Below are 26,178 nucleotides of genomic sequence, written 5' to 3'. Positions count from 1 at the left end.
GTTTAAAAGGTTTTTACTGTTGTGACTCTCAGCAGCACTGGCCGAGTCCGGAAGAAGGTAGAAACCGTGTGCAAAGTCGTTGAACCCAATCCCATTTCTCACCAGCCAATACATACCCATTACATAGAGTCTTGATATCACTACCAAGGTACCATTATCAGAAAGCCCCAAATTGTCCGAAATATTGACCACGAAATTCCGGCGCTTACTTCCATCTAGAGGCGGGCATGGGGGTGCTCTCCAAGATGACTGGCAAACTGTTGATAGGACGAGGGCCCGCTGAATGGTTCTTATTAGATTAAAAAAAAATCCGTGTTCTGTATCGTTTATATAGCTGTGCAAAAAATCAGTTTGTACAACTTCTTTCGCGATTTCCACCACGATTTTGTCATTCCTAGTACGAATCATGTGCAGCGTGCATCATCTCTTGCCTTGTGCGAAAGACATCGTGCCGGGATTGGCGATACATCTAAAACAACTGGTCAATGTTACTGGCATTTGTCCCTAATTCAATCAGCCAGACTTAAAAAAAAATCGTCTGTGAGTTGACCCAACCGATCCCCGGTTAGACATGAGCCAGCTTGTTTCAGTAGCCCAAACACGCCCCAGCTCCGCCAAATTTTCTATTTATACATTTGAATAAAAAAAAAGAAAAACCGAATGAGACTAGCTAGTGATCTATATATCTTTATCCGAGCCATCATGTGGCCTTCTGGACAAAGGGCCGGACCCCGCCAAAGATAGCTCGTGATCCACCTCATCGCGGCGCCATTCCGCCTCGCTCTGACGCAACACGGGCCTATTTCGGAGAGGCGATCGTTTCACCCCCAAATTCTCTCCTCGCATCCTTTTCTCCCTCTCTCTCTTTGCCCGTCTCCATTCACGACCGCACCGGGTTTCATATACGTGCAAGATGCCCGCCATCGCTCGCGTTGCTCTTGCGGCCGCTGCCCTTGCGGCTACCGTGCACGCCGCCGGACCGGCCGCCGCCCAGAACCCTCTCAGCAAGGACCCCAAGACGCTCGTGGTCGACTCGCAGAAGCTGCAGGACCTCGTCAGCATCGACAGGCTCTCCAAGCGCGCCGACGAGCTGTACCAGATCGCCAAGCTCTCCGAGCCCGACTTTAACCGTCCCACGCGTGTCATCGGCAGCAAGGGTCAGTCTCTCGCCCCAAGGCGTCCTCCAATTCGCGCTCGCCCCCCCTCCCTACTGACAAAAGGACACAGGCCACGAGGGCACCATCAAGTACATTATCGACACCATCGGCTCGCTCGGCAAGTACTACACCGTCTCGACGCAGACGTTTCCCGTCGTGACCAGCACCGTCTATGAGTCGCACCTTGTCGTCGGCGATGCCGTCTACGCCGACGCCAAGCCCTTCAGCCGCACACCCCCGACCAAGAACAAGGAGCCCGTCCACGGACCGCTCGTGCTCGCCACCGGCCGCGGCTGCCAGGCGAGCGACTACCCGGCGGCGGCCGAGGGCGGCGTCGTGCTCGTGCAGCGCGGCGAGTGCGCCTTTGGCGCCAAGTCGGAGCTCGCGGGCCGGGCCGGCGCCAAGGCGGCCATCATCTACAACACCGACGACGAGGACGTGAGCGGCACGCTCGGCGAGCCCACGCCGCACCAGGTCGCCACCTTTGGCCTGACCAGCAGCCGCGGCGGCGCCCTCGCCGACAGGCTGCGCGGCGGCGAGCGCGTCGACGCCATCGCCTACGTCGACGCCGCCATCGAGACGGTCCACACGAGGAACGTCGTCGCGCAGACCACGGCCGGCGACCCGGACAACTGCGTCGTGCTCGGCGGCCACAGCGACAGCGTCGAGGCCGGCCCGGGCATCAACGACGACGGCTCCGGCTCGCTGTCGCTGCTCGAGATCGCCGTGCAGCTGGCCAACTTTAAGGTCCGCAACTGCGTGCGCTTCGCCTGGTGGTCCGCCGAGGAGGAGGGCCTCGTGGGCTCGACCTTTTACGCCGACTCGCTGTCGCCCGCCGAGAACCAAAAGGTGCGCGTCTTCGTGGACCTCGACATGCTCGCGAGCCCAAACTACGCCTACCAGGTCTACAACGCCACCAACGCCGAGAACCCCGAGGGCTCCGAGGAGCTGCGCGACCTCGTCGTCGGCTGGTACGCCGCCCAGGGCCTCAACCACACCTTTAGCGTCTTTGACGGCCGCAGCGACTACGTCGGCTTCATCGACAACGGCATCCCCGCCGGTGGCTGGAGCACCGGCGCCGAGGGCATCAAGACCGAGGCCGAGGCCGCCCTCTTTGGCGGTGTCGCCGGCGAGTGGTACGACAAGAACTACCACCAGATTGGCGACGACGTCAGCAACCTGAACCTCGAGGCCTGGGAGGTCAACACCAAGGTGAGCAGCTCTCTTCTGCAAAAAAAAAACGGTTCTTTTTTTATGTTCTCTTACTGACTGCCCCGTAGCTGATTGCGCATACCGTGGCCACATATGCCCGCTCATTTGAGGGTTTCCCCAAGCGCAAGCAGGTGGCCTCTGCAGCCGCCGCCAAGGACACCGCGTCTCGCTTCAAGTACCGTGGACCGTTTGCCATTATTTAGATTGCCATCTTGAAACGCATTCATATAGAATCCTGGCTGGTGTTTGGAAATTGCAATTTTGGTTCTGTCTGATTCCTGTAGAAAGCTAAAGCAATAGAGAGTCATTCCGCGTCCTCACTCAACATCCCCTTCCGCCCTGTCCGTTTTGACGTCGTCATACTGTTGCACCAGCCGCTACTTGTCCGTGGCGAGCGACCTCATTGGAAGACTCCACGAGGGCGCGGTCTGCCTCTGCTACTGCCGCTTGTGCCTTCGTGAAAGCTTCTTTGGCTTGCAGCAAAGCCGATTCAGCCGCCTGCACATTCTCCATGGCTTCTTTGGCTTGCAGCACAACCGATTCAGCCGCCTGCACATTCTCCATGGCTTCTTTGGCTTGCAGCACAACCGATTCAGCCGCTTCAACCGTAGCGAGATCTTCCTTCAGACCCTGCAGCTTCTCCCTTATACCCTTCTTTGTGGACTGGATCGCTTTGATCTTGCGATCAAGATCGTCCAACTCTCCTTTGGCTGCGACTTTGGACATCATGTCGGCCGGGGCACTGTCCGAGTCAAAGTCTTTCGTTGGGATCTTCGCGGCTGTATCCTTCCCTTCGGCGTTGGCAGGTAGGGGAATCTGCCAAAGATGCTTCGAGTTGCAAAGTTCAAGTAAGCGGATAACTTCCTTATTATGAGCTTGATCTTTGGTCGCAAACTTGATTGCCAGCATCTCTTCATTGCTTGGCAAGTTCGGTAGGGCCTCGCTTTCAAGCTTGTCGAGCTCACAGTCTTCGCCTTGCAAGTTGTGCCGTTCAATGACACCGAATAACTGACACACCTTATTCCTGCGAAATAATTTGAAACTGCCATTTCTCCCGTCGAGAAGGCTCTTCTTGTCCGTGATAAACATAGTTTTGAGGAAGAGGTCATGCAGTGGATGAGTTTCGTCCGGATGTTCTTCTTTGACCGTGACATGCCCCGCGCGATAAAACTCGTCCAGCAATCGAAGTTTGGCTTCCCGGAGGGAACGATGGCGGCTCATTGTAGCACTTGTTATCGAAATCAAAGAATCTGAGAAGAAAAATCGTCAGGCTGAAAACTTCTCTGGACTAACTTGGTCGAATGGCCGTTGGCGAACGTACTTCTTCGTTACACTTATTTTAGTGTTTTATAGAGAGAAATAATCTTTAATGTCGAAAGAAAAGGTTAACTTCTGTCTAGAGTGAACTTGAAACCCGAATTGATGGGGATATGATCTACCGCAGACCTGAGTGCTGCAAGACGACGCAAGCGTTTGATGAGAAACAGGCCGCCGAGCAGTGCTGTTGCAAAGATGACAAGCCAAGGAGGATTGACATGAAGAAGAGGAATTCTGGTTTCGAGGCAAAGAAAACTCTGCTGGAGGCTAAATATAAGGCATCCTGTGGACTGAGGACGCTGCGTTCGTTTGCCCTTCACCTACAAGCACTAGTTCATGCTGGCGATTCACGACCCCTGGTTGACTTGGCGAGCGGTTTCGGACATTGCGCGAAAACGAAAAGCTGACATATGTCTTGTTGCCACTGATAGGATGCTAGTCTAGACTCCATTCGCAAGCGTTGCGGACTGTTTGTCTGTCCATGACCGAGGGCGTATCGCTCATCATCGACATTTTAGGTCGAGCTACACAACACTTTGAGACTATGCTTTCGCCACTCAACTAGAGAATAATGAAATATCCATAATGATCTATGTCTTAAATCGAGAAAATCTTCGACACGTACTGTTCCAACTAATGGCCAATGGCTTGTAGCTATGCTGAGAGGGTATGTAACATATGTTGGTACACTTCTTTCAGATCAAGGCTAGATTGCCATGGCTGTGAATTGCCTGCTCTCAGTCTGTTTCGGTATCCATAGCCTGGGTAGGAGGCTCAGTTTCCACGATCTCGCCCTCTTCGATTGAGCTCTCCCCCGTCCCCGCCGGCGAATACGTCTGGGTAGGAGGCTCAGTTTCCATGATCTCGCCCTCTTCGATTGAGCTCTCCCCCGTCCCCGCCGGCGACTTCGACAGCTCCCCGGCCCAGTGCTGCCGCTTCATCCGCCACCAGTCCTCCTGCTCTGCTTCGAATCTCTTTTGGCAAGCTCGCATCGTCTCGAGAGCCTCGGCGATTGCTTTCTCCACGCTCCCCGAGTTGGTGGCTGCCGGCTTTTTCCTGAGCTCGTTCAGGTGCGCCTCGACCGCCTCCTGGTTTTCCCGCAGCAGTTTCGAGTTGAGCGCGAGAACCTCGTAAATTTCCAGGAATTTCACGTAGATTTTCGAAACCCCAGATAGCCTCTTGTCGAGTGCTAGCTCGGCGCCGTCCCCTCCCTCGCTCGGGGAGCGCGGGTCGTGGTCGGTGACCTGGAAAAGATGAAGCGCGTTGCATGGGGCGAGCAAATTCAACACATCCGTGATGTGGCTGTTTGCATGGTTCGACGGTAGGGCGAAGCGCAATAGCAGGACCTCGGCTCTGCTTGGCAGCTGTTTCCTGTAGTCGCCTCCCGAGTAGTATGTGTCGCCGGCGTCATGGCAGCAGATGCGGATACGCTCGTACAAATTTTCTATTCTGCGCATATTGAGAATTCGACCGGTGTCTGTGTCGGGCTCTCCGAAGACCTGGTCAAGACTGTCCTCTGTGACGGGCTGTACGAAGACCTGGTCAAGATGACTCCGCATCTCTTCCCAGAGGGGATGCAGCGCATGCGACTCGTCCACATGGTCGCTGAAAAGCGTGGAATGGCCGCTCCAGCTAAACTCTGCCTTCATTCGCCTCTCTGCGCAAGAATGAGTCCATTCCGAAGGTACTTCAGGTTGCTCCCGTATCTGTCCAGTGACGGAATCCCTATACTCACCCATCTTGCTTGAAGGCTCGGATTGTCAGTATGGCGACCAGACGTCCTTTCTTCGGGACTTGAAGCAAATTCAATCGATGAGAATACCTTTGGTATATAGATAGTCTAAAAGTGACTTTCAAGATTGTTGCACGTTTGTGTGGTAAAGTGATTTTGTCTTGAGCCTCGAACGGCAGAGTAAGCGGCGCGGGGCTCAGTTAAATATTTGGCAACATTGGTGAGGCGACCAAAACAAGCACCATGCCTTGTGTTCGGATGATCCAGAACGGTCCAACGTCATTTTCATTACACTGTACGTGGTGCGACCCTGACACGCTGTTCGCCTGGATGCCCCCTGTTACAAACCAAGCTCTCGACTGCCATGCTGAGCTTGCGAACGGTGGCTGTGTACGATACACATCACCCCATGTCGGCTAGAAAAAGCAAATGAACAAAATAACAGCTGTGATGAAGAACTGAAAAGTTACTTTTTGTAAACCTGTGGGGTTTCGGGCCGCAAATGGTGCGTCTTCAGTCTTTCACCGTGCACGACGGTCGCTTGCCTCACCTGATACTACCAATCGTTTGAGTAGGAGCCTCTTCAGAACTTTTGTGTAACTTTTCCACAGTCTTGATACGTTGGTAACACAAGAAATGGAGAAGAGTTGAGCGGGTAATTTCTGACGTGTGACTCTGGCCTCTGGATTTGGCTCAGCTTGTGGGGGTACTTCTTCCAAAGCCTCCTCGGGCCGCGAATAGTAGCATCGGTGATTAAGACAGCTTGATTGCGTTTTGTTCCTGTGGAACTTCAACTTGATGTTGCGCGACTGATTCAGTCGTCACGCTCAGTTAAGCTCTTGATTAAAGTACGAGAGTAGCTTTCAGTCGACCAACCTCAGGTATTGAAAGTGTATCTATCGGCCATCCAGGCAATTCAGAACCAATCATGATAATTCCGATGATCCTATCTATAAACTTACTCTATTGAGTAAAAAATAAAGTTTAAACCGGGTTGTCAGTGGGACTGCTGCGAAGCCACCAAGCTTGGGTTCAATCGAACAGGTATAGTGAGATGTACGAACTATGAAGAAGGTGCGAGACCTCAGCACCAAGTCTTGCGAAGATGGCTGTACTCTAGGTGCGGATGCTGGCCCCTTCCCTCAAGCCGAATGCGCTCCGTGGTCCGATAGCCCTTGGTGGCTCGATTGTTGCCCTCAGAGAGATGATGACGCGCCCAGCTCCTGATCATGTTCTACTGGTGTAGGTTCTGTCAGCACATGCCCCGATATGAAGAATCGCATCGCAGAGCGAGCCTGCCTCCAGGCTATATCAAAGTAGGCTCTTCGTCAAATACAAGTGAGATTTCAAGTCACTACTATTATATAGGTATATAGCTAAATGCACGCACTCTTTTCAACGCACCGTAAACCTACTTCTAATTCTTCTGCGACTGACGAGGCTGCGAACCCTCGTATCTAATGATAATTAATTCCAGTATTTATTCCATCTGCCGAAATTTGATAACGTCAAATGAAAAGCTATTGTTAAATCTTGGGGTATCGCAGGAAAATGATGTGGACATACCTAACAATCATCCGCGTAGCAACCGGTACCTTGCCTATTGTAACAGTCTTGCTTGAAAGACTGAGAGCTGCTCCCAGACGCACAATATGACTCGGCTTGGCCATAACACCACTGCATTTCTTTGTTGAGTTTGGTGCACTCTCTCCTGGTCCAGTCCAAGTCCGATGAAATGGTTGTGTCGGAACATTTACATCGTTGGCCTGTCATGGCAAACACCATCGAAGTAGAAAGAAGAAGAATGAATGCTGATTTCATGATGAGTGGGGTCAAGTGTAAGAAAAATGATCTACTAGAGGGCGAAGAGAGCCGTGAGCTGAGAAATGCAGGGTGTAAGGCCTGCTTTATAGTGGAAATCAAACCTGGGCAACAACGACTGCTGCGACAAGTCTCGTCTAATGTCTTATCGAGCAAGACACGGCACGAAATACAGCGAGACACAGCAAAGTGACATACATCACAGCCAGAGTGGAGAATTGAAAACTGAATGATCAGCAGACAAGGGTCAGCTGAATATGTTCCTGCGGCTGCTGCGGCTGCATAAGCTCCATGGAGTGAGAGAGCACTTCAACTAGCACAAGTAATTCTAGGTGGTAAAGCATCTTACCAGACTGTACTGGTATACACTCTATCTACTACTGCAGCGGATTAGGAAGCCGGCCCTAGAAGCTCTTTAATTAACGATGTTGTGCAAACAGCCAGCTTCTGTCGTGTCCTGCCTGTGTTCTCTCCATTCGCGAAGGGTCGGGGCTTTGAGCGCAGTTGGAGGAGAGACGTAGGTTGTGATACTCTCGCCAACCCATTGTTTACCAGTGTATAGAATCTTTGTGTAATACTTGCTTCTGACTTTGAGCAATTGTTTTCGTTGGAGCGCGCGAGTGGCTCAAGGCACTGTGGTATGAAGCGGCGTCTTGACCAAAACGCCAAAGACTACTTGTACGATCCCAACAACCATTGACGGTATTGCTAAATGGATGGAAAGACAAATCAAATAGATCATACACTTTGAAACGACGCGATGAGATTTGAAATAATACTGTTACTGGTCTCACGTCGCTCGCTCGTTTTATGATTGGCGCCGCACTACTAATCGGGTGACACCGCACTGGATAGAGACGTCGTACAATGAGCAGGCCAGAAGCACAGAGAACGAAGATCACAGGGCTTCCAGAGTTGGAGGGAAATATGCCACATTTGTTGAAGCCGTCATTTGAAGCGGCGCACAGTAATATGGTCTTGTGTTTCTCTTGAGACAATGCGTCGGAGGTTGCTTCTTGTATCGCAGCCACAGGGCTCGGGAAGACAAAAAGCACAGGGTGATACAGCCAAAATAACGATATTAGATTAGAGGCATGGCTTGCAGTCCGGAGAGTATTTGCGCAATGAATACAGAAATGCAGCGAGAGTTTTACCTCGCATAGTCATCACGTACTTGATACCTGCTCAGTCGTGTGGCGGCATCCGACGGGAGAGGTTTGAATGCATATGCGCAAATAATATATCTTTTGGCAGAGACGACAAAGTTATGAAGTTTGTTCTTAGAACAGTCTCACTGTCGTCAATTTGTGCAGAGAACCAGCTCCAGCCCAAGCGCTCGTGCAATGCGCAGCCGCCAAGTCTGACCCATCACCGCTCACATATCTGATGAGCGACCATGAAAAGGCTCGCGAATTTTGAGATATCAAGATTTGGGCTGCAGCTTCGTGAACAGTAGCCAAATAAATCATGTCGTTAGATCAGCATTTAATCTCGAAACACAGAACACTCACTGTCTTGTTTTGAGGCTCTCATGGATCAACTAGTGAGAATATTGCCGGTCATTGGGCCCATGAGGAGAAAGGCACGCCTCGAACAAGTCGACACATCCGGCACAAGGGGATAAGACGGGCAAAATATATCTCGGAGCTCCCCAGTGTGAGCCAATTAAAGATGATAGAGAAGCATCGATCGAAAACTCAGCTGGGGTGGGAAGGCCTCAGGTTCAGGATTGACTGGGCAGGCTAATTACGACTATGACACCGTTACCTCTATGTTGAGAGGTAATGAAAGAAAACGCCCTGAAGACAAAGTTTGTTCCTGATATTTAAGTAAAAATTCCAGCCAGAAAAGGTGTTGGTAGTGTTTGCTTCGACCTCGGAAAATTTGACACAGTCGCGCAAGCTATCCCCATTCAGCTCCAGTCCTGCTTGGTCGCATTCTATTTGTCATATGGGAGACATGGGTTTTGCTGCGCTATATTTCGTTGCAGTTTTCAATTCCCGAGATTTGTAGATACATTGTACTATGCTTGAATACATACAAGTATGCGGCCCGGTATCGATCAACACATATTCAAACGTACTGACACTGAACGCCACTGGCGTCGGCAGAACACTGCGTGTGTTGCTGGCCGTTGACAGTGACCTCGACAATGATCGATCCTTCTGGTGTTACTGTGCCCTGAGAACCCGATGCCTGGGCATCGGTGAATTGAACCTGGCCAAAGTCGACGAACGGCACGCTGCCCCCGCCAGAGAGGAAGTCCTCCACGATCCACTCGGCATCTGCGAGGCAGAGACTTTCGCTCTGGCCCTGAAACGTCTGCGTGGCAGACTGTCCGGTGCTCAGGTTCTCGAGCGTGGAGTTGCCTCCGTTGGCGCCGTCGGCATACACCGTCATGCGGATCTGATGGCCCGGCCGCGCGCCAATGTCGACGTCATAATCGTAACTCTGCTCCGGATACCACTCGTACCAGGTCTCGATCCTCCCGTCGCCCCAGACGTCGAACCCAGTCTGCAAGATGGCAGTCTGGCACGAGTAGCCGTCGATGCCGACCCAGATCGCGGCGGAGGCGTTGGGATCCTGGCCGCTCACGGACGGGACGGTGGCGGTCCCGGTCACCATGGTCCATCCCTGTCCCTCTTGCACGGCACCTCCCCATGGGGAGTCGCCCTGTTGCCGAGCCGCTGCAGACTTGCGCGCAGTATATGGGAGATTGGTGTAGTGAGAGGATGGTCTTCCACGGCGCGCGCCAGGGCGGGCAAGGACTCCCAGAGACGCGACGACAAAGGCAAGAAAGGAAGACTTCATGGCTATAAGTATTTCTCAAAACAAAGATAGAGATTGTTTATGACTGGCTTTTTTTTTTGGGATCGCTTAGTGTCGTCAATGCCGTTTTTCTTTCAGTCCATCGGGCTGTTTAAATACTTTTCAGCTTTAGTAGCAGCAGTTTCATAGTCATGGTCCTTCAGAATACACCTTCTGCTCACTCAACACATCACTCTCGTATTCTATGCGGAAAGGTTAATCTGCTACTACACGTTGAGGGCTGCACAACTGGCAGATAGGTTTGAGTGGCGCGCATTGGCGAGCTACTCGGCTCACACGGCCGAAAAACTCGCTTGGTAATGACGGAGGGCGTAGTTCTCCTTCCGCTGTGGGCTAGAAGAATGTACTTTACTCTCGTCAGTAATATACCTACAGGATGGTAGATGCTACGCTTATATATACTCTGCCGTTCGACCCGATAATCAGACTGACTAGCTTCGCAGGGAGCAGCCGTCAGGCTCTGAAGATCAGGGTAGCCTACCTCTACCCATGTTGCACGTGAAGTCTGCCGAAAGGCTACAGCACAGAAGCTTTACCTTCTCATTTGGGAAGGTAACTAGTGGCCGTGCGTTGTCACAGAGTGAAGCCATGCGTCTCCGGTAAGTCATAACTCCACTTTCTATTTTCAGACTTGCCGAAAGTGCCCCCAGGTAAATCGTTGCTCGCAACATACCTAACACGGATATGGGCCCAATCTGTCGTGCCTTGAGCTGAAAGACTGGTGCCGATTTCCCGTCTCGAGACGTATCGCGACTTCTACAATCCGATGAATGCTCAGGACTGTGACTTGATGAGTGCGAGCCGATTCTGAGTAGGGGCAAGATCAGTCACGCCGCGGCCTCTGTTGCGAACTGCTCCATCAAATTACCTACTCTTACATAACTATACGATCAGCGGTGCGTGGGTGGGGACTACCGAGTAAACCAAAAAGGGCAAATACACAAGGCTTTATTCGAGCGCTTGTTTACTCCGATACAGCAGAAATGTCATTTGCTATGACTTACTGCAGCTGTGGCAAACTCGAGATGAAATACAGGGATAGAAGTAGAGCACATATTTGCGTGCGCAATAGCCGTCAGAACAGACAAGAAGAATGAACGCGAATAAGCTGCGGACAGCAATCGAAGAAATATGCACACAATGAATGCGAACATAAAGCAGTGATAACTGTATTCCTTACACGTCCGTTCGCAGTCTCGGGGCCAAATACAGAAGACTTATATCTGGTCTATTCAGTTTTCGACGTGAATATGACATCAGTCAAGACTTATCATCTTGCAGACCTCCTCGCCCGCTTCGATAAAATTTGCGACGTCTGAACTTGCCTTCTCCCACTCGGCGGCGTCCAGTTGATATCGAGATCTCAATGTCTCCTAGAAATGGTAGATCAGGAAGAGATCTCAAGTATATCCCTTATACATTTACTGATTTCTCGCTTTATAATCAAATCATTATTTTGAATCATGTCAAATTCTGAAACCCTGAAGCTATTATTACCCATGTAGTTGAATCACGATCAAATTCGCAGGATACTTGCAGGAGAGCACTAATTGTTGTGACATTCTTGGGATAATACGAAAATTCTTAGGATAATACCTATACTCGCAGTCTAGTCTACCTTGCTATGATAACCATAGTATGCTTCTGACAGTGTCTCAGTATTCTCTTTAACTGCGTAGTCAGCCTAACAGCTTTCGGTGGATGCGTCTACACCCCCCGTGCCCGGCTTCGGCTTCTCGCCGGGCTGTGTGCTCGCGCCGGGCTTGGGCTTCTCGCCAGGCGGCGTACTATCACAGGCTGGCTTGGGTTCCTCGCCGGCCTGCGTGCTGCTACCGGGCTTGGGCACCTCGCCGAGCTGCGTTCCCACGCCGGGCGACTTATCGCTACCGGGCTTGGGCTTGTCACCGGGCGGCTTATCGCTACCGCCACCGGGCCCGGGCTTGCCACCGGGCGGCTTATCGCTACCGCCACCGGGCCCGGGCTTGCCACCGGGCGGCTTATCGCTACCGCCACCGGGCTTGGGCTTGTCACCAGGCGGCTTCTCGCCACCGGGTTGGGGCTTCTCGCCGGGATCGGGCAGCTCGCCGAGCTGCGTACCCGCGCTTGGCTCGGGCTTCTCGCCGGGCTGCGTGCTATTACCGGGCTTGGACGGAGCGCCCGGGCAGGAAGCCCCCGTCTCGCCGGGCTTGGGCTTGTCACCGGGCGGTTTATCGTCACCGAGCTCGGGCTTGTTGCTGCCCGGCTTATCGCCACTGGGCTTGGGCTTGTCACCGGGTGGCTTATCGCTATCGCCACCGGGCCCGGGCTTGCCACCGGGCGGCTTATCGCTACCGCCACCGGGCTTGGGCTTGTCACCGGGCGGTTTATCGTCACCGAGCTCGGGCTTGTTGCCGCCCGGCGACAAGTCACCGCCCGGGGGAGCGTCGCCAAAAGGCGAATCCGCGCCGGGCTCGGGCCCGTCACCGAGCGGTCCACCACCACCGGGCGGCGACCCGTCACCGCCCGGGGGAATGTCGCCAACAGACGAACCCGCGCCGGGCCCGCGCTCCGTCGACAAGCCCGTCTGAGGCGGCGGAGGTGAACCGTATGGTGCAGCCAGGGCTGCTGTGGCCAGAAAGACGCTAACAAGAACGGTCTGCTTCATGATGAATATTGTTTCAGGCAAATAGGCAAGACTGCAGGCAAATAGGCAAGACTGAAATGATGTATAAAGTACTGAGTGGCAAAGTCTCAGGTTTGGATAGTAGCTGTATGTGGTGAAGGCTGCTTGGACAGGCAAGCTAAGCGAATACCATGGGCGGATTGTGGCCTCTTATAGTTGGTTGGCTTCGGAATTGACTTGTTCGTCTCTTTTTTTACCTGTCGTGGCCAACAGTCGGCGAACATTATGCGATATCGTACGCATTTGCGTCTGGAACTCATTTACGGAGCCATCTCGAGTCATACTCTTGTTCATGATGCTGAAGGGAGACGAAAGCAACTTGCGAATCGTGCTGCTGATACATGACGGCACTATTTTGCACATTGTGACGAAAATATCGGATACGTACTCTAGGATGCATAATCCAATGGAGCACTATAGCATGCTCGAGGAAGACACGTACGTAACTGACATTGGTGTTTGGTAAAACGCATGCTGATCGTGCCTTTAATTAGATACATGACTAGCGATGCATTGTCCGCTCATGGACCCAGTGCAGAAGCATTGTTTTAGACCCAAGAGATGTAATATGATGGACGAGTAAGTGCATACAATCTCGGGTTTCAGCAAAATAACAGGGAATCATGTATCCTTGCTATCAAGCCGAAAAGCTCGTCAGCTTAACATTAGTTCAACCTAGCATCAGTTGTTTCCCTAAGTATGCATGCCGGATGTCCTGAGTAGTGGACAACAAAGGGTATGAGCGTGGGGAAATGACCCACACAAGAGGTTAATTTTATCTCATCTGTAACTGAATAGTGGATTCAAAAGTATACACGTTCGGGGGAGCAGTGTATCGAACCGTCATTTATTGTATATTTTTCTATATTATACCAGAGCTATCCCCCGCTGTCTCTGGCTAACCCTTAAGCTCAAGGTCAGCTGCATTTACTCTCTTTTCATGACGAACAATTAGTCTTCGATATGGCTTCCGACACCCTGTTAAATTATATTGTACGCTGAGAAGGGGCCACAATAACTAATGAGAGGGTCATCGTCTATCAGCTTACCAACAAAGGTAAAGTGTGAGCTGTGTGGCGAAAAGTGTTTCTATTCAAACAGATCCTCACATAATTAAAGCAGCAGGCTAATTCAGGCCGGCGTAGCAGAGAAAACATGACCCGGCTGTGAAAGAACTGGGTCAAATATGTAGTCTAGAGGTTACGTTGGAGACAGAGTGTTTCAGGTTAATGGATGGATTTGGTAGCCGGTAAACACGGTTCTAACATGAAACCTCCAAGTCATTTTCGAATAACGTCTACCCAGTTATAGGTAAAGACGGGGCCCGTATCTTGGAATTCTTTCTGGTGGCCAAGTCCTATATTTGAGAACCGACGGCGGCCTTCGACATTCGCAGCCAGCACTATACTCGAGGAGCAAAACACGGAATAGAAGAAAACACACCAGCAGTTCTATAGGCGACTTGAATTATTGTGACCAAAATGCAACCAGACTATCGGGAACGAGTCATTCGTAAAAGTGTCCAAGACAGCCTGGGCCATATAGCAAAGTGACATTTGATGACGACCAGTTCCATAGTGGCTGTCGGTCATCACGATGCCAGTTCCAACAAATTCTACTTCTGTCCAGCTCCGGCTTGCAGCGACCCTTGGCGGTCCTTATTTTCGGACAATTGCGCTTTTTGTATCAATAATCCTGACTTGCAATATCCGCGATCAAAGATGGCTGTCTATGGACATGTCTCGGCACTACGGCTCCTCACGTTACTTCGAACGGGACAAGAAAGTAGGAGTCCAGGATATAGTTAAAAACGTCTCATCATCTAAGCGGATACAGAGCTAGGATTCTGTTCTTTGTTGTGCTCGCGCAGCTAGTTCACCTCTGAACTCATCTGTACATACCGCCAGAACCAACCTGTCGGCCGTCTTTACCATCTTCTGAGTCTCTGAAATTAACTAGTTCGCTTGAAATTAATTCGGAAGTCCATGTAGTGATCCGCGTTTTACGAAGATTTAGGTATTGAGGTTTCTTACTGTGACAGATGACACTTTTGCCCGTGTTGCAGTGGTTGTCGATATCATGTTCTATCGTAGTTTGTAAGCGACCCTTCCGTGATGATCAAGGTGACGTAAATAAGCCGCATTGCCCGCAGAAATTACATAGATAGGGATCTTCATAGCTGCCGCCACTGACTTTGACAAGATTTATGTCATCGCTCCTAAAATCGTGGGGCCGTTCGAGGCAATCGTGAAGCTCGTCAGCGCTTCGATGGTCTACATTGTGTATTTTCAGTCCAACACAAAAGCTCCTGGGCACAACATCCCGCACAGCTCGAATAACACGCACAACAATCTTGGTCGGCTTTTCTCCTGTGTCTTCATAGCTATTATCGCACTCCTTTGTCCTGAAGCAGAGGAACCCGGCGAGGAGACGGCCGTGGGCAACATGGATCGGCACGCCGGCAAAACCTGCACGGTGTGCCATGAGACCAGTGATAGCGATGCGCCCAACCATGTCTTCAATTTTTTGGCTCTATGAGCGCACGAGGTTGGCTAAGCACAAGGGCACTAGACTACTTGGCGACGAGTCTAGGCCCAAGTCCACAGACACCACGCCTGGTGCCACTGTTCTGGCCATGTACGCTCTTTCTTGAGCTGGAGCCGAGCGCCGACTGCCTTCCAGGATGATTGATCTGCAGTTATGGTGTGCGTTTTACCGTTAATGGAAGCATTGGACAAAGGCGATCACGTCGCGACGTCTTGCGCGGCACTCAACGCATTGCTGACGGCGATGTCCTCCGGCGTTCACAGATAGGCTACGCCAATGTGAATTTTCCCTGTCATGGTCGTTCTCAGCCGCATTCGGGCCCAGAGTCCATCGGCCTCGATGTGATCGGCAATTGGAAGTCTGTCTTCGTCGGCCCGACCCTCTGCTATTGTCGTCTTGACCAGCCGACTTGGCAGTGTCTGTCCGCGTTTCAACGTGATGGGTTTTGCAGCCTACACTCGTAACTTGCGAGGTTAATTAATGTGCATTAGACCAGGTCAGTATGAGTGCCAATTGAATGTCGGAGTTTGTGAAGTAATGCAGGAAAAATGAATGGAGTAGCATAATCGACTTCCGTTTCATGTCAGGCATGCTAGTTAAATATAGGCATGGGCAAAATCGGCATGGGCAAACACCGACTACCTTCGTTTCTCCCTACAGCTTTCCGCGAACCTTAGAAAGAAAGTCCATTGCCCCTGGAGGCGAGATTGTTCGGTATCTAAGGGAGACATTGCGCGAGCGCGAGTTGAATTCTCACATGAGACTCAATCACATGGTGGATAGCATGAATTGGTCAACTATGATCATTACATGGACATTGAGCTACTGACACCAGCAGCCTTAGCCGCACCATAGCCGGGTCTGGGCGCATTCGCATTCGATTCCCGTTTCTCTACACTGTTATAACTACTATGAGGCATCTTTGCAGGCTAAGATCTCCGGTTTAGAGGACCTTGAGGGAATAGTGGTGTATCCCCGCTTTCTTCCCAAAAGATTTCGAGCTTACGAGCAGTTAATTTCTCGTCGTCGGTTCGACTGCCACGTCCATCACTTTGTATTGGCCCTAGCCCGGCGAGATGTAGGCCACGTTACCATGTTGCAGCGTTTGCCGGCTTGCATTCCATCCTGCATCATTCGGTTGCGAGGAAACATCTTCATACCAATTCTGTAGGCTCTTTCCCGGTCTCGCCGTTGCTATTTTTTACTCTCACAGAGCTCGCACTCGATCAGTTCATTGAACCGCATTTCATACCCCCGTACGATACTTTTGACCAGGGCTTGTGTTTCATGCCGAATTCTGACTTTTATCGGATGTTCAGACGGAGCAAGACGAGTATCAGGCCGCGTTATATCGATCGTGTGACACGGAGGAGTATCAAGCTTCAAACGTGGCCAGAGCCTCGGCCTGGGATCATTGTCACCACTACGGAGCTTGGGCGGCGGGTTGGCGGCAGCATTCGGGCTTCGGTAGACGGCAAACCCTAAACTGTTAGTTAATCATTTTGTTTTTAAAGGATTTATGCTGGATGGATATCCAATTGTGTCACGATTCGTGGTTTTCAAAACGTCAGCGTGACTCTGGGTACGAATATATCCGCCAAGATGCCATGGTGCTTACTGAGTATGGCGATGCGTGGCAAAAGAATACCTTGGCACCTCGCACATCAGGTACAGTCTGAATCCATTGCCGTGTACATATATCAACTCTACCTACGTCACCACCGTCGAGAGCCTCACACCAAAGCTTAGTGATCGACCGCAGTGGCAGCCAATGAAGTCTTATTCATGCTGGCACGAAACGAATGCTTGGTGAGGAGACACAGGTACCGATGTCGACTTGTCATGAGGGCTTATAATACAGAGAAAAGGCTATTGAAGATCCGAGCATGACATAGGCACAGGGAGGCTGCTGGTGAGCGAATTAATTGTTATCAATAAGCCGACGACCGCGCCGATGAAGTCCCTGACGTGCGGAGTCGGGACCGGAACAAGGATCGGCCGTAACTTCAATGTAGAATTTCAACTTGTTACCAAATTCATTCAGGTCCTCTCTTTTACCCAATCTTTTTCCAACAGCTAAGGAAAAAACCCAACTCTTATCTGAGCGCGGAGGTAGAGAAGCTCTTGAGTGCCGATGTGATGATGGCCTATAAGCTACACGTTTAAAGAGTTTCCACATTCCAAAGCATCACAGAGAATAAATTCGAAGAGTAGGAATGAACATTCTTAAATCTGACTGCTTTCCTGTGAGCACCGTCCGTCTCTCCCAGCCATAACTTGCGCTGACAGAGTGCCTGGCATGCTCGGTGTTGACACGCAGTTACATCAAGGAACATCATGTTTGTGACACCTTCGTTGCTTGACATGAATCGAATTCTACGCCGCTTGTTTGGATCTCACCAAAATGGCGCTGCAATTGATTTTTCATGCAAAGTATAAGTTGCTACCAGTAAAACCACAAGCATGTGCTCCAAGTTGGAGCCAGCAGACATAGGACGAACGAACGCACAGTGAGGAGAATCTACCAGTAATGTGATGCCCGCAACTGTGAGGTATATTCAGCCGTCTTCAACCTTTCTCTGTTTGACACGGCGGCCAAACAATACTGCACCGGCACCATAAATACAACGATGGGTATGGGCCACGGCACAGGAGTCGCTCCAGTACACCCTCATCAGATGAATGGCATTCTCGACAAGATGATTCATCTGCAAGTGCGAGACCTTGTACCTTTTCCCTTCCGTATATGGGAGCTAACTTCCACCGGCTGCTTGGCAGCCGTCCGGAGAGCTGCACATCCGAGAACCCAAGCCGGGGCCGCGACTCCACCGACTAACACGCCCGAGTCGCTGCACGCCCCCCCCTCGTCTTGCGACTGAATGGGCAAGCAGACTGCGCGCGATCGCCCGAGCCCAGCCTGTTTTTGCATCCATGTAGTGCCTATTTCGGAATGGCGCTCTGTCGGCTTGGAAACGCGGCCGACCTCATTGGTGTTTGCCAGGTCTGGGGAAAGAAAATTGGGTGTCTCACTTTCCTTTTTTCGCCCAAGTGCCAAGTATGGTCCTCTGCACGGGAGATCTACTAGGCTGTCACCATTTTGCCATTGCACAAACGCGAAACACAATGCTTCCTTGCTGCGTCGACGCGATATTGTACTGCTTCGCGACCCGATGGCTGACAGCGGAGGTTTAGACACCGACTACTCGTATCCGATGAGTGTTGGAGAACCCAATTCGCACCGTGATGCTGAGTTCAGGCTTCTTGAAATGGGAAAAAGGTAGGAGCTCGAGTCTCTGAGAAAAATACTGCATAAGCTGGGTCATCCGCCCGTGCCAGAATTCACCCAACCTAGTCTACTTCGTCACGCCCCTAGCTAGCTAGTAGTTCGCTTTGTGCATCGGATAGCTTGCGTCCCGGCATGTAAGCTCCACGTTTCCAGCCACAGCTCACCAACTCACTAGCATTGGGTTTGGAATCATTGCCATCCCTACCGAAAAGGAGAAGAAAGGGACGAGGTGAGCAACTCCCATTACTCTTGTTCGCTCTACAGATGACAAGGCGTCTGATTACTGCATGCGGGACGAACAATAGCCATTGTAGCGTTTTTGTCATTTACGAAAGATTGATAGAGATGGGACAGTGGTAATGTCAAATCATTGGCTTCTGTATCCAAAAACCTGTCCCCAATCTCTGTGGCAAGAACGTCATCATTCAATTGACCTTGAGCTTCAACCAATGAAACTACTGATTAAATAATCAGCCCGTCATGAGAGGCGGCCCCCCTTCATGGGGTAAGGCTACACGCAAGGCTAAGGATTGGTGCGGGAGCAGCGATCACTGGTGCATGCCATATCAGGAACAGCTGCTCCGTCCTGGCACGCCCTGGTCTAACTACACTCCCACACGTCAAAAGCAAAGGGCAGCTTTACGTTCATTTATTCTTTTTAGGACAGAGCCTATGCGCCATGGGCTCCGTAATAAACATTACAATGTATATGATTGGCTCGTGGGAAAGCAACTATCTCAACATCTCACCTCCCTGGCGTTGTTGTGGAACTTCCCTTTCCCAGGAGGCTGTGTCTGTCGCTGCTGCCTCTTGATGATGATGAATGCGACGGTGATGTGATCTATTCGAATCGGCTTCCTTTATGAGCAAACTCGAGCTCTATAAAGTTGCGAGCTTCAATGGACTGTGGCAGGTAACGTTTTGGCCGTTCGCATCGACTCGTCGCTGGCAACCAGTAAGCCAAGCCCCAGACATCATCGGACGGATTGTCGCTCATCCGGCGCACTTTGGTGGATTTGGTAGTGTGTTAGACAAAGCAGCGGTTGTGGAGGGGAGGGGCGTGTCTTCTGTCCTCCCATAAACAACATGCCGTGCACGGAACGGCTAGCATTGGGCTCTACTAGCAGTACGGCATCGTTGGGCCGGTTTAGACTGGGCGTTTTGTTAGTGTGCAGCCATGATGAAGGGGAACGCTGGGACGTGAAATGAATTGACGAGGTATGACCATCCCTTGCAAGACGGGAGCTCGTAACCACCCGCTGTTTATAAGAACTAGCTCCTGGCCGTCCCCTCACACTCCTTGGTTTCTTTTCTGAATCCTCCCTCCGAAGACGATTCCGAAGATTGCCTACCGAAATCAAACCTCGAAATCACCTTGCTCAATATCAATATGCGTTTCTCTACCATTGCTGTCGCTGCTGCGGCCACTGTGGCTAACGCGCAGCGTCCCTCGGACACGCCCATCTGCGACTACTACACCACGGCTCTCCTCAAGAACAACACTGCCGAGAACCAGGCAACTCTTCTGACTCTTCTCGTCAACACCGTCGTCATTGGCAACTGTACGTTCATTCTCCGCCTATTAGCGAGACTCCAGTCCAAATCAGCAAAAACGTGCTGCTCGTACTAACACCACACAGACACCATGCCCAATGTCGGCGTCTCGGTCCCTGGTATCCTCAAGGAGGGTGAGATTGACGGCGCCAAGGTCAACCTGGCCCCTTATTTCAACGGTGCTCTCGCTTCTACCAACCGTGGCGACAAGGCTACCTGCGTCAACTTCCTCGACGGTGGCGGTGCCGAGCCTCTGATGAAGAACATGCCGGCCAACGACGACAAGTCCCATCAATAGTACGTCAATACCAGCCCCGCAAACTCACCCTCATCTGGAGAAAGGTAATCTGACATCTTGCAGCTTCCTCCTCACCCATCTGTACCAATTCTTCGGCACCCTGCTCGGCTGCTCCAAGCAAGGCATGTCCGGCTTCGACGCCTACAGCGGCAGCCCGTCCATGTACAAGGTGCACAAGTTCATGAACCTGGGCAAGGCCGAGATGGGCTACTTCATCACGCAGGTCGGCATGGCGGCCGCGTCTTTCGGCGTCGCCCAGGACGACATTGCCATCGTCGCCAAGGCCCTCGGCGACACCTTCAACATGCGCTGCAGCGCCCCCGCCGAGGTGATCAAGGGCAAGGGCCCCCAGGCCCAGGCCATCTGCATCAAGGACGACTGCCCCGAGGCCAAGGACGCCCAGTGCGATGCCTATGCCAAGGCCGTGGCCCCCGGTAACTGCTCCATGACGACGGGTTCCATGATGCCTACCGGCACCGGTGGCATGATGCCTACTGGCACCAACTCCATGGGCGGTTCCATGACTGGCTCCATGACTGGCTCCATGACTGGCTCCATGACCGGCTCCATGCCCGGCAGCAACCCTACCTCGACTATGCCTCCCTCTACCAATGCCGGCAACGCCAATAGCTTCGGCCTTGCTGCCATGATCGCCGCAGTCGCTGCCTACGCTCTGTGAACGGACTAAAAGTGTTACGTGTCTGCGGTGTGTGATCCAGGAGTTGCCAGCTCTATCAAGTGAAATACTCTCATGGATACACGTGTAATTTTCTTCTCGGGTTTTGGGAATACTGACTTGGTGGACAAGGGCCAGTATATGAACAGGATTTAATAGCCAATACAATTTATTTGAGAATTACAGCCTGTCGTGGTCACACATACTCCAAACCCCGCATTTGACTGATGGTATGTTGTCGTCAGGCAAACCTGATCTACATCCAGACGAGTTGTCCAAGGGCGACTGTCGAGTGGCACGCCAGGTAGACCAACGGCTCACTGATAAGGAGTTTGAATCTACCCTGTCAACAGCATGCTACATCGCTTCACCGCAGCGTACACTCATAATAAGCATGCGTAGATCCGGGATACCGGTGATCAATTCATCCAACTCTAGTAGGCAACCGCCGGTATAGAGTACCTAACCCGCTCAAAGCTACTCCATGCCAAACGCCCGGTGATGGAAATGCAATTTAAATACACACCACATTCGTGGCCTCAATCCCAAATGTCCGATTTCAACCCGTATCAAAAGTGAGCCCGCTAATCTGAACCATAAAAATGTGATAAACTGCGAAATGTGCTGGCATTCGTGCTGTACTCCGAGATTGTATATGTGTCGGGCGATGATTTTCAGGGGGCCGTGGGCAGCACGAATTGCCCTTTGGCCACCGCATCTACCATCTAGGGCGATGAGCGCTTTATCTATCGTCATATGAGGCCGCGTCGGCCACATTTCGTCATCTTAATCTGACTTGCAAGACGCTGTGCCATCGCCCTTGCCCATGAATAGTCACCTCCACCGCTTCTTCTTTCGTGGTTGAGGGACAACGACAGTCGGGTTTGTTGATGGCATTATCGGCTCTGACGCAGCTTTGCTATTGTTGGTGCTATTGTGGTAATGGGCAAAGTTGGTGGGTTTGCCCAGGATGAATCCCAGGGACCGGCTAGTTCCTTGGCCAGCTTCGGCCTTCATGAGCTCGCTGAGGTCGTGGCTTACCCGGCGCGCAAACTCAAACGTGTAAAACTGATCACCATCAAGCAGTTCGCCTGTAGTGACGGGAATTGGAATCACAGACATAATAGGCATGTCAGCCAGAGTGTAACCGGAGAGCGTCGACCAAATTCGTCGCCGGCCTGAGCCCTGTGAGCTGGAGGATGGCGCCACTTGCTCCTCAACAGCGGGTTGTTGCGCAGCTAAACGGTAATTGACGAGAGAGCCGGCTGGGCCGTGAATATTCGCAAACACATCAATCAACGTACGCATGCGGTTGGCGAGTTCCGAGTTGGAGGAAAGCAAGCGGATAATGCGTCTTTCCAGGCTCGCCTGGCTATTTTCAGCATCGACAAGACCAGGACTACAAAAGAACAGATCAAAAGTCAGTAAACGACGGTGGTCAATTTTACAACTTTACGCATGGCAATACGTTGGCTTACCACTGAAGAACGGTTGTCATCATTGTCATGGAGAGGTTGTGCCAGCGGATGCGCGCGCACAGACTCCGCAGCTTGGGATCAAATTTCTCGCAAATTATCGTGTGCGCAGTCGAGGCAGAAAGTAGGTTGTCGATCGCGTAGCACACATCTTGAAGCTCCGAGAATGCCAAGACGGCGTCCGCCATTGTGACGACAACGTCGTCCGCTTGAATCCAGGTGCTGCGCTCCGGAAAAGGCAGCCGCGCAGATTCGAGCAGACAAAGAGTTTTGTACAGAATATGGGCGGAAGAGCGGCATTGCTTGGACTCCAACATGGCTTCGTTGAGAAGGGTGGTGCTTTGGCCTAGCACGGCGTTCAACTCTAGCAGCATGTCGAGTATCTTGCCGCCAACAGCCAGGAGGCCAATGCTGGCTGTCGTGACGGACAAGTGCTCCATGCCGCTATTCATGGTCGCAAAAAGTCGAGTTGCAAGATTCGGTGCGACGGAGAATAAATTCGAGGGTCAAATTAAATATCGTGCTTTTGTTTCCCGCCGTAAGGACGGCGACGTGGAATGTTTGAACTCGAGGTGGCGGCGGGATTCTGAGACGCTATTGCGAAGGCCAGTGGTCGTATGCCGTCAGGGCGGTAGTCAGGCAGCGAAGGCCATGACATGCAGCGGTTTCGAGTTGGTTGGCGAAGTCGAAATGTCGAGATGGAAGCAGCAAAATGACAATGATCCCGGGGAAGGCAATAACAGGGCACCGCAAAGATAAAGTAGCTCTTGAACATGGCCACCAGAAAAACGTGCCATGTGTTCCGAGACCCCGCAAGAGTGAGAACAAGGAGACCAGCACGAGGTCGCGCGGCGCAGGGCCTCATGGGCCACCAAGGACAGTGTGCAGAGCCTGAGTGGCGCCAGGCAGGGCCTAGCACGGATAAACGGCACCTGGCGCGAGACGAGGTACCGTGGAATGCCGTTCAAACTCTTGTGGGCGGGAGGAGCCGATTGGGTCCTCTGCCGACTATCCGAGATGCCCTGCGCCAGAATGTGCCAGAGGAGCATGGTGGGAAGCCAATGCGTCGTTATGGTGGGTGCTGGGTGGTGGTGCGTCGAGGGGGGGCACGGTGGTGGTGTAGGTCCAGGTAGGTCCAGGGTGCCATTGTGATGGTCAATAACTAGTTGGTCGATTCTGTCCTGGAAGCCGCGTTATTTTCTGCTGATAACTCGTCCAACACGCATTCCGCTTCGTAGGCTCTCGCCGCGGCCGTAATCCGCACCTCAAGCTGACAGCACGGCTTGCGGGCTTTTCCTTCGCTCCAACTCATCTCAGACAAACTCGCGAAACCCTGCCCGGGCAGGCAACCTTCTGAACGTGACCTCCCCGTCCTAGCCCATTCACGGTTACCTGGGTGCAGCGCCAGCGGGGCCCCCTAGAGAGTTTTCAGTTTTGGCTCTGAAGCATGATTACGTTCTTTGCCTGATGGGGTTTCATCGAGACTCGGATCAGGGTGGTGGCAGAAGTGTGGGGCTGGTGCAGCCGGTGTGGACGCTCAAGTGATGGATTTGGATTCTGCTTGCCTCCATGGCGGCGATGGTATCGTCCTAGGCTTTTGCACGAAGTTGCGTATGCAATGTTGGATGTAGAAAGGACGAGAAACGAGGCTGCACACTACCAGGTTCTAGACGAAGCCACGGCGTTTGCAGTCTGCCAGCCAGTGGCTTGCGGCGGCGGCCCATCGCGACAGCTGGCAACCGAGCAGCTGGCAGCTGGGAGGGAGCTGGTCGGCTGCAATCAACAGGTGGGGAGGCATTACAAACGCACTTCATCACTGTCTTTCTATATCATCTCTGCACTTTATTCAGCTCCTAGAAACCTATCATCACTACCAGTACATTCACCAACATGCATTCACCTTGACGATCGTCGAGTCAACAGCCAGGCCCACTGATGCGTGCCGTCCAGCCCGATTCAGGCGACATTTGCTCACCACCATCCATGCCTCCGACGAGGGGCCCTGGTTCTCCGCTCCAACCCAAAGCGCCTCCTCGGCTCGTATCACCCTGACCACACAGTCTGATTCTCCGTTCATCCGTCAAGTGTGCAACTGAGAGGAACCCCCAACACCCCGAACATGGGTCACCAAGTCCCATCTACGGACTTGGCTTTAGCGGCCTCTGGCCAGGGGCAGCCCACCAACAACGATGCCAAGATGCCAAGATGCCAAGCGATCAGATAAGAAAGACCCAAGCAGTCCATACAAAACCATCAGATTCGAATATCGGATAGAGACTGTCGTTACTGGGGACGTGTACTCCGTACAAAGTAGCTAAAAGCGATGCCGGCAAGGCATGTTACGAGGCACGCCATCTACCAACAGAACTTCCGGCTCGTTATCCGCTCGAGCTATCAAAAGGCGGACACCGGAAGCCTGCCCACGAATGGCGACTAGCTTGCCCACCGCGTATTCTCATTCTATCTCCGCCGGAGACAATGGCCATGCAAGCCTACCAACTAGCAGCAATGATGACCGTTTGGCTAATTGGCATCTGAAATCCTGGGGCACTGGGCTGACGCGCAATTTGACTGGCTGCCGTACCCGATAAATGTTTTTATCTACGTGCAATCGCCTGGACAGTCAACCCAAAAATACCCATCAAACCAACTCTCCACCTAACCCGACTCCACGGCGCAACTGCAACTGCAGTGAATACGCCGCTTACTAGTCGGTCAACGTCCACTCATTTCTCTTCGCCTAGCCGACTTTTCCGAAGACTTGTCTTTGTACGCGTAGTTGATGCAACAACTGCTCGTTATATGGCGAGTGCATTTCTTTTCCGGCGCATGATGTTGCACCCCGCTATTCAGCTTGCTGTCGGCAGGCAACAAGCCACACCCACAAGCTGCTACAGCCTGCAGCATGCTGTTTCCCTTGCAACGGATGCGAAACCACCATGCCGTCTTGTTTTTCTGGTTGCACGACGGACAAAAAATGGCTGTCCGCTAATGACGTTGCTCGTGCCGATAGCCGTGGAGTTGCTCTGCATGCCTGCGCGGAAGGCTCGCCACAAATTTGAAACCGGCCGTACACAGGGCTGCCTGACCCAACCCAAACAATAGCAGTAGGTATTATCAGCACCGAGACAAAGCTCGGTCAGCTTCTTCTGTGCGTGAGTAAGGCGCAGGTCACTGAAAGAAACCCGACAAGCGATAACGGCGAGGCTGATCACTGGCGCACACGTTCAGCTCTTGATACAAATTATGGGGGGATCACCGCAGCCTCCCGCTCTACGTACATCATGATGAGCAACTCGTACATGGCCACTGCAATGACCTCTTGCGAGACTTCATGCACTCCTCGTGACATTATTTGTTTTATTCTTTGAAGTCCAGCCCGAGCCGCTTCCAAGAAAACTACCTATGCTAATCCATGTGGGCTGTGCTGAGATGGTGTTTCTGTGTCCGCGGCCCCAGAGGCACCGGGAATCCATCTGGGAATACGGGTTCACGAGCGACTTGCCGCTAGCGCCATTCCCAAAAGGTGGTCGGCGTGCTACTACACTTCCTGTGTTGCTCTCATGGCCCTGGGGGCGGAGTGTCGAGAGGCCAGGTCTGCGGACCGTAGGG

General features: G+C 52.2%; 7 protein-coding genes across 7 annotated transcripts; 2 read left to right on the top strand and 5 right to left on the bottom strand.

The window, feature by feature from the left end:
• Positions 1–913: 913 nt before the first annotated feature.
• Positions 914–2,572, top strand: V2A60_007131 (uncharacterized protein; the record flags this gene model as incomplete). The annotated part of the gene is made up of 3 exons (XM_083258417.1): positions 914–1,157; positions 1,228–2,369; positions 2,438–2,572. 3 exons carry the CDS (start codon positions 914–916, stop codon positions 2,570–2,572), a joined length of 1,521 nt encoding a protein of 506 aa, XP_083114543.1.
• A 154-nt stretch (positions 2,573–2,726) lies between these two features.
• On the bottom strand, positions 2,727–3,590 carry V2A60_007130 (uncharacterized protein; the record flags this gene model as incomplete). The annotated part of the gene is made up of 1 exon (XM_083258416.1): positions 2,727–3,590. The coding sequence occupies one exon, from the start codon at positions 3,588–3,590 to the stop codon at positions 2,727–2,729; it is 864 nt and encodes a 287-aa protein (XP_083114542.1).
• An 833-nt stretch (positions 3,591–4,423) lies between these two features.
• Positions 4,424–5,425, bottom strand: V2A60_007129 (uncharacterized protein; the record flags this gene model as incomplete). Its single annotated transcript, XM_083258415.1, has 1 exon — positions 4,424–5,425. The coding sequence occupies one exon, from the start codon at positions 5,423–5,425 to the stop codon at positions 4,424–4,426; it is 1,002 nt and encodes a 333-aa protein (XP_083114541.1).
• Positions 5,426–9,312: 3,887 nt separating this feature from the next.
• V2A60_007128 (A4/G1 family peptidase) lies at positions 9,313–10,050 on the bottom strand (the record flags this gene model as incomplete). The annotated part of the gene is made up of 1 exon (XM_083258414.1): positions 9,313–10,050. One exon carries the CDS (start codon positions 10,048–10,050, stop codon positions 9,313–9,315), a length of 738 nt encoding a protein of 245 aa, XP_083114540.1.
• Positions 10,051–11,752: 1,702 nt separating this feature from the next.
• On the bottom strand, positions 11,753–12,712 carry V2A60_007127 (uncharacterized protein; the record flags this gene model as incomplete). The annotated part of the gene is made up of 1 exon (XM_083258413.1): positions 11,753–12,712. One exon carries the CDS (start codon positions 12,710–12,712, stop codon positions 11,753–11,755), a length of 960 nt encoding a protein of 319 aa, XP_083114539.1.
• Positions 12,713–19,953: 7,241 nt separating this feature from the next.
• V2A60_007126 (uncharacterized protein) lies at positions 19,954–21,094 on the top strand (the record flags this gene model as incomplete). The annotated part of the gene is made up of 3 exons (XM_083258412.1): positions 19,954–20,125; positions 20,204–20,402; positions 20,479–21,094. 3 exons carry the CDS (start codon positions 19,954–19,956, stop codon positions 21,092–21,094), a joined length of 987 nt encoding a protein of 328 aa, XP_083114538.1.
• An 831-nt stretch (positions 21,095–21,925) lies between these two features.
• On the bottom strand, positions 21,926–23,018 carry V2A60_007125 (uncharacterized protein; the record flags this gene model as incomplete). The annotated part of the gene is made up of 2 exons (XM_083258411.1): positions 21,926–22,490; positions 22,570–23,018. 2 exons carry the CDS (start codon positions 23,016–23,018, stop codon positions 21,926–21,928), a joined length of 1,014 nt encoding a protein of 337 aa, XP_083114537.1.
• Between the last annotated feature and the right edge of the window lie 3,160 nt (positions 23,019–26,178).

This window comes from Cordyceps javanica, chromosome 4 (genome assembly GCF_051103115.1).
Source record: "Cordyceps javanica chromosome 4, complete sequence".
Classification (NCBI taxonomy): domain Eukaryota; kingdom Fungi; phylum Ascomycota; class Sordariomycetes; order Hypocreales; family Cordycipitaceae; genus Cordyceps; species Cordyceps javanica.
The sequence above is the reverse complement of the archived record's forward strand: the minus strand, read 5'-3'. Positions and strand labels throughout refer to the sequence as shown.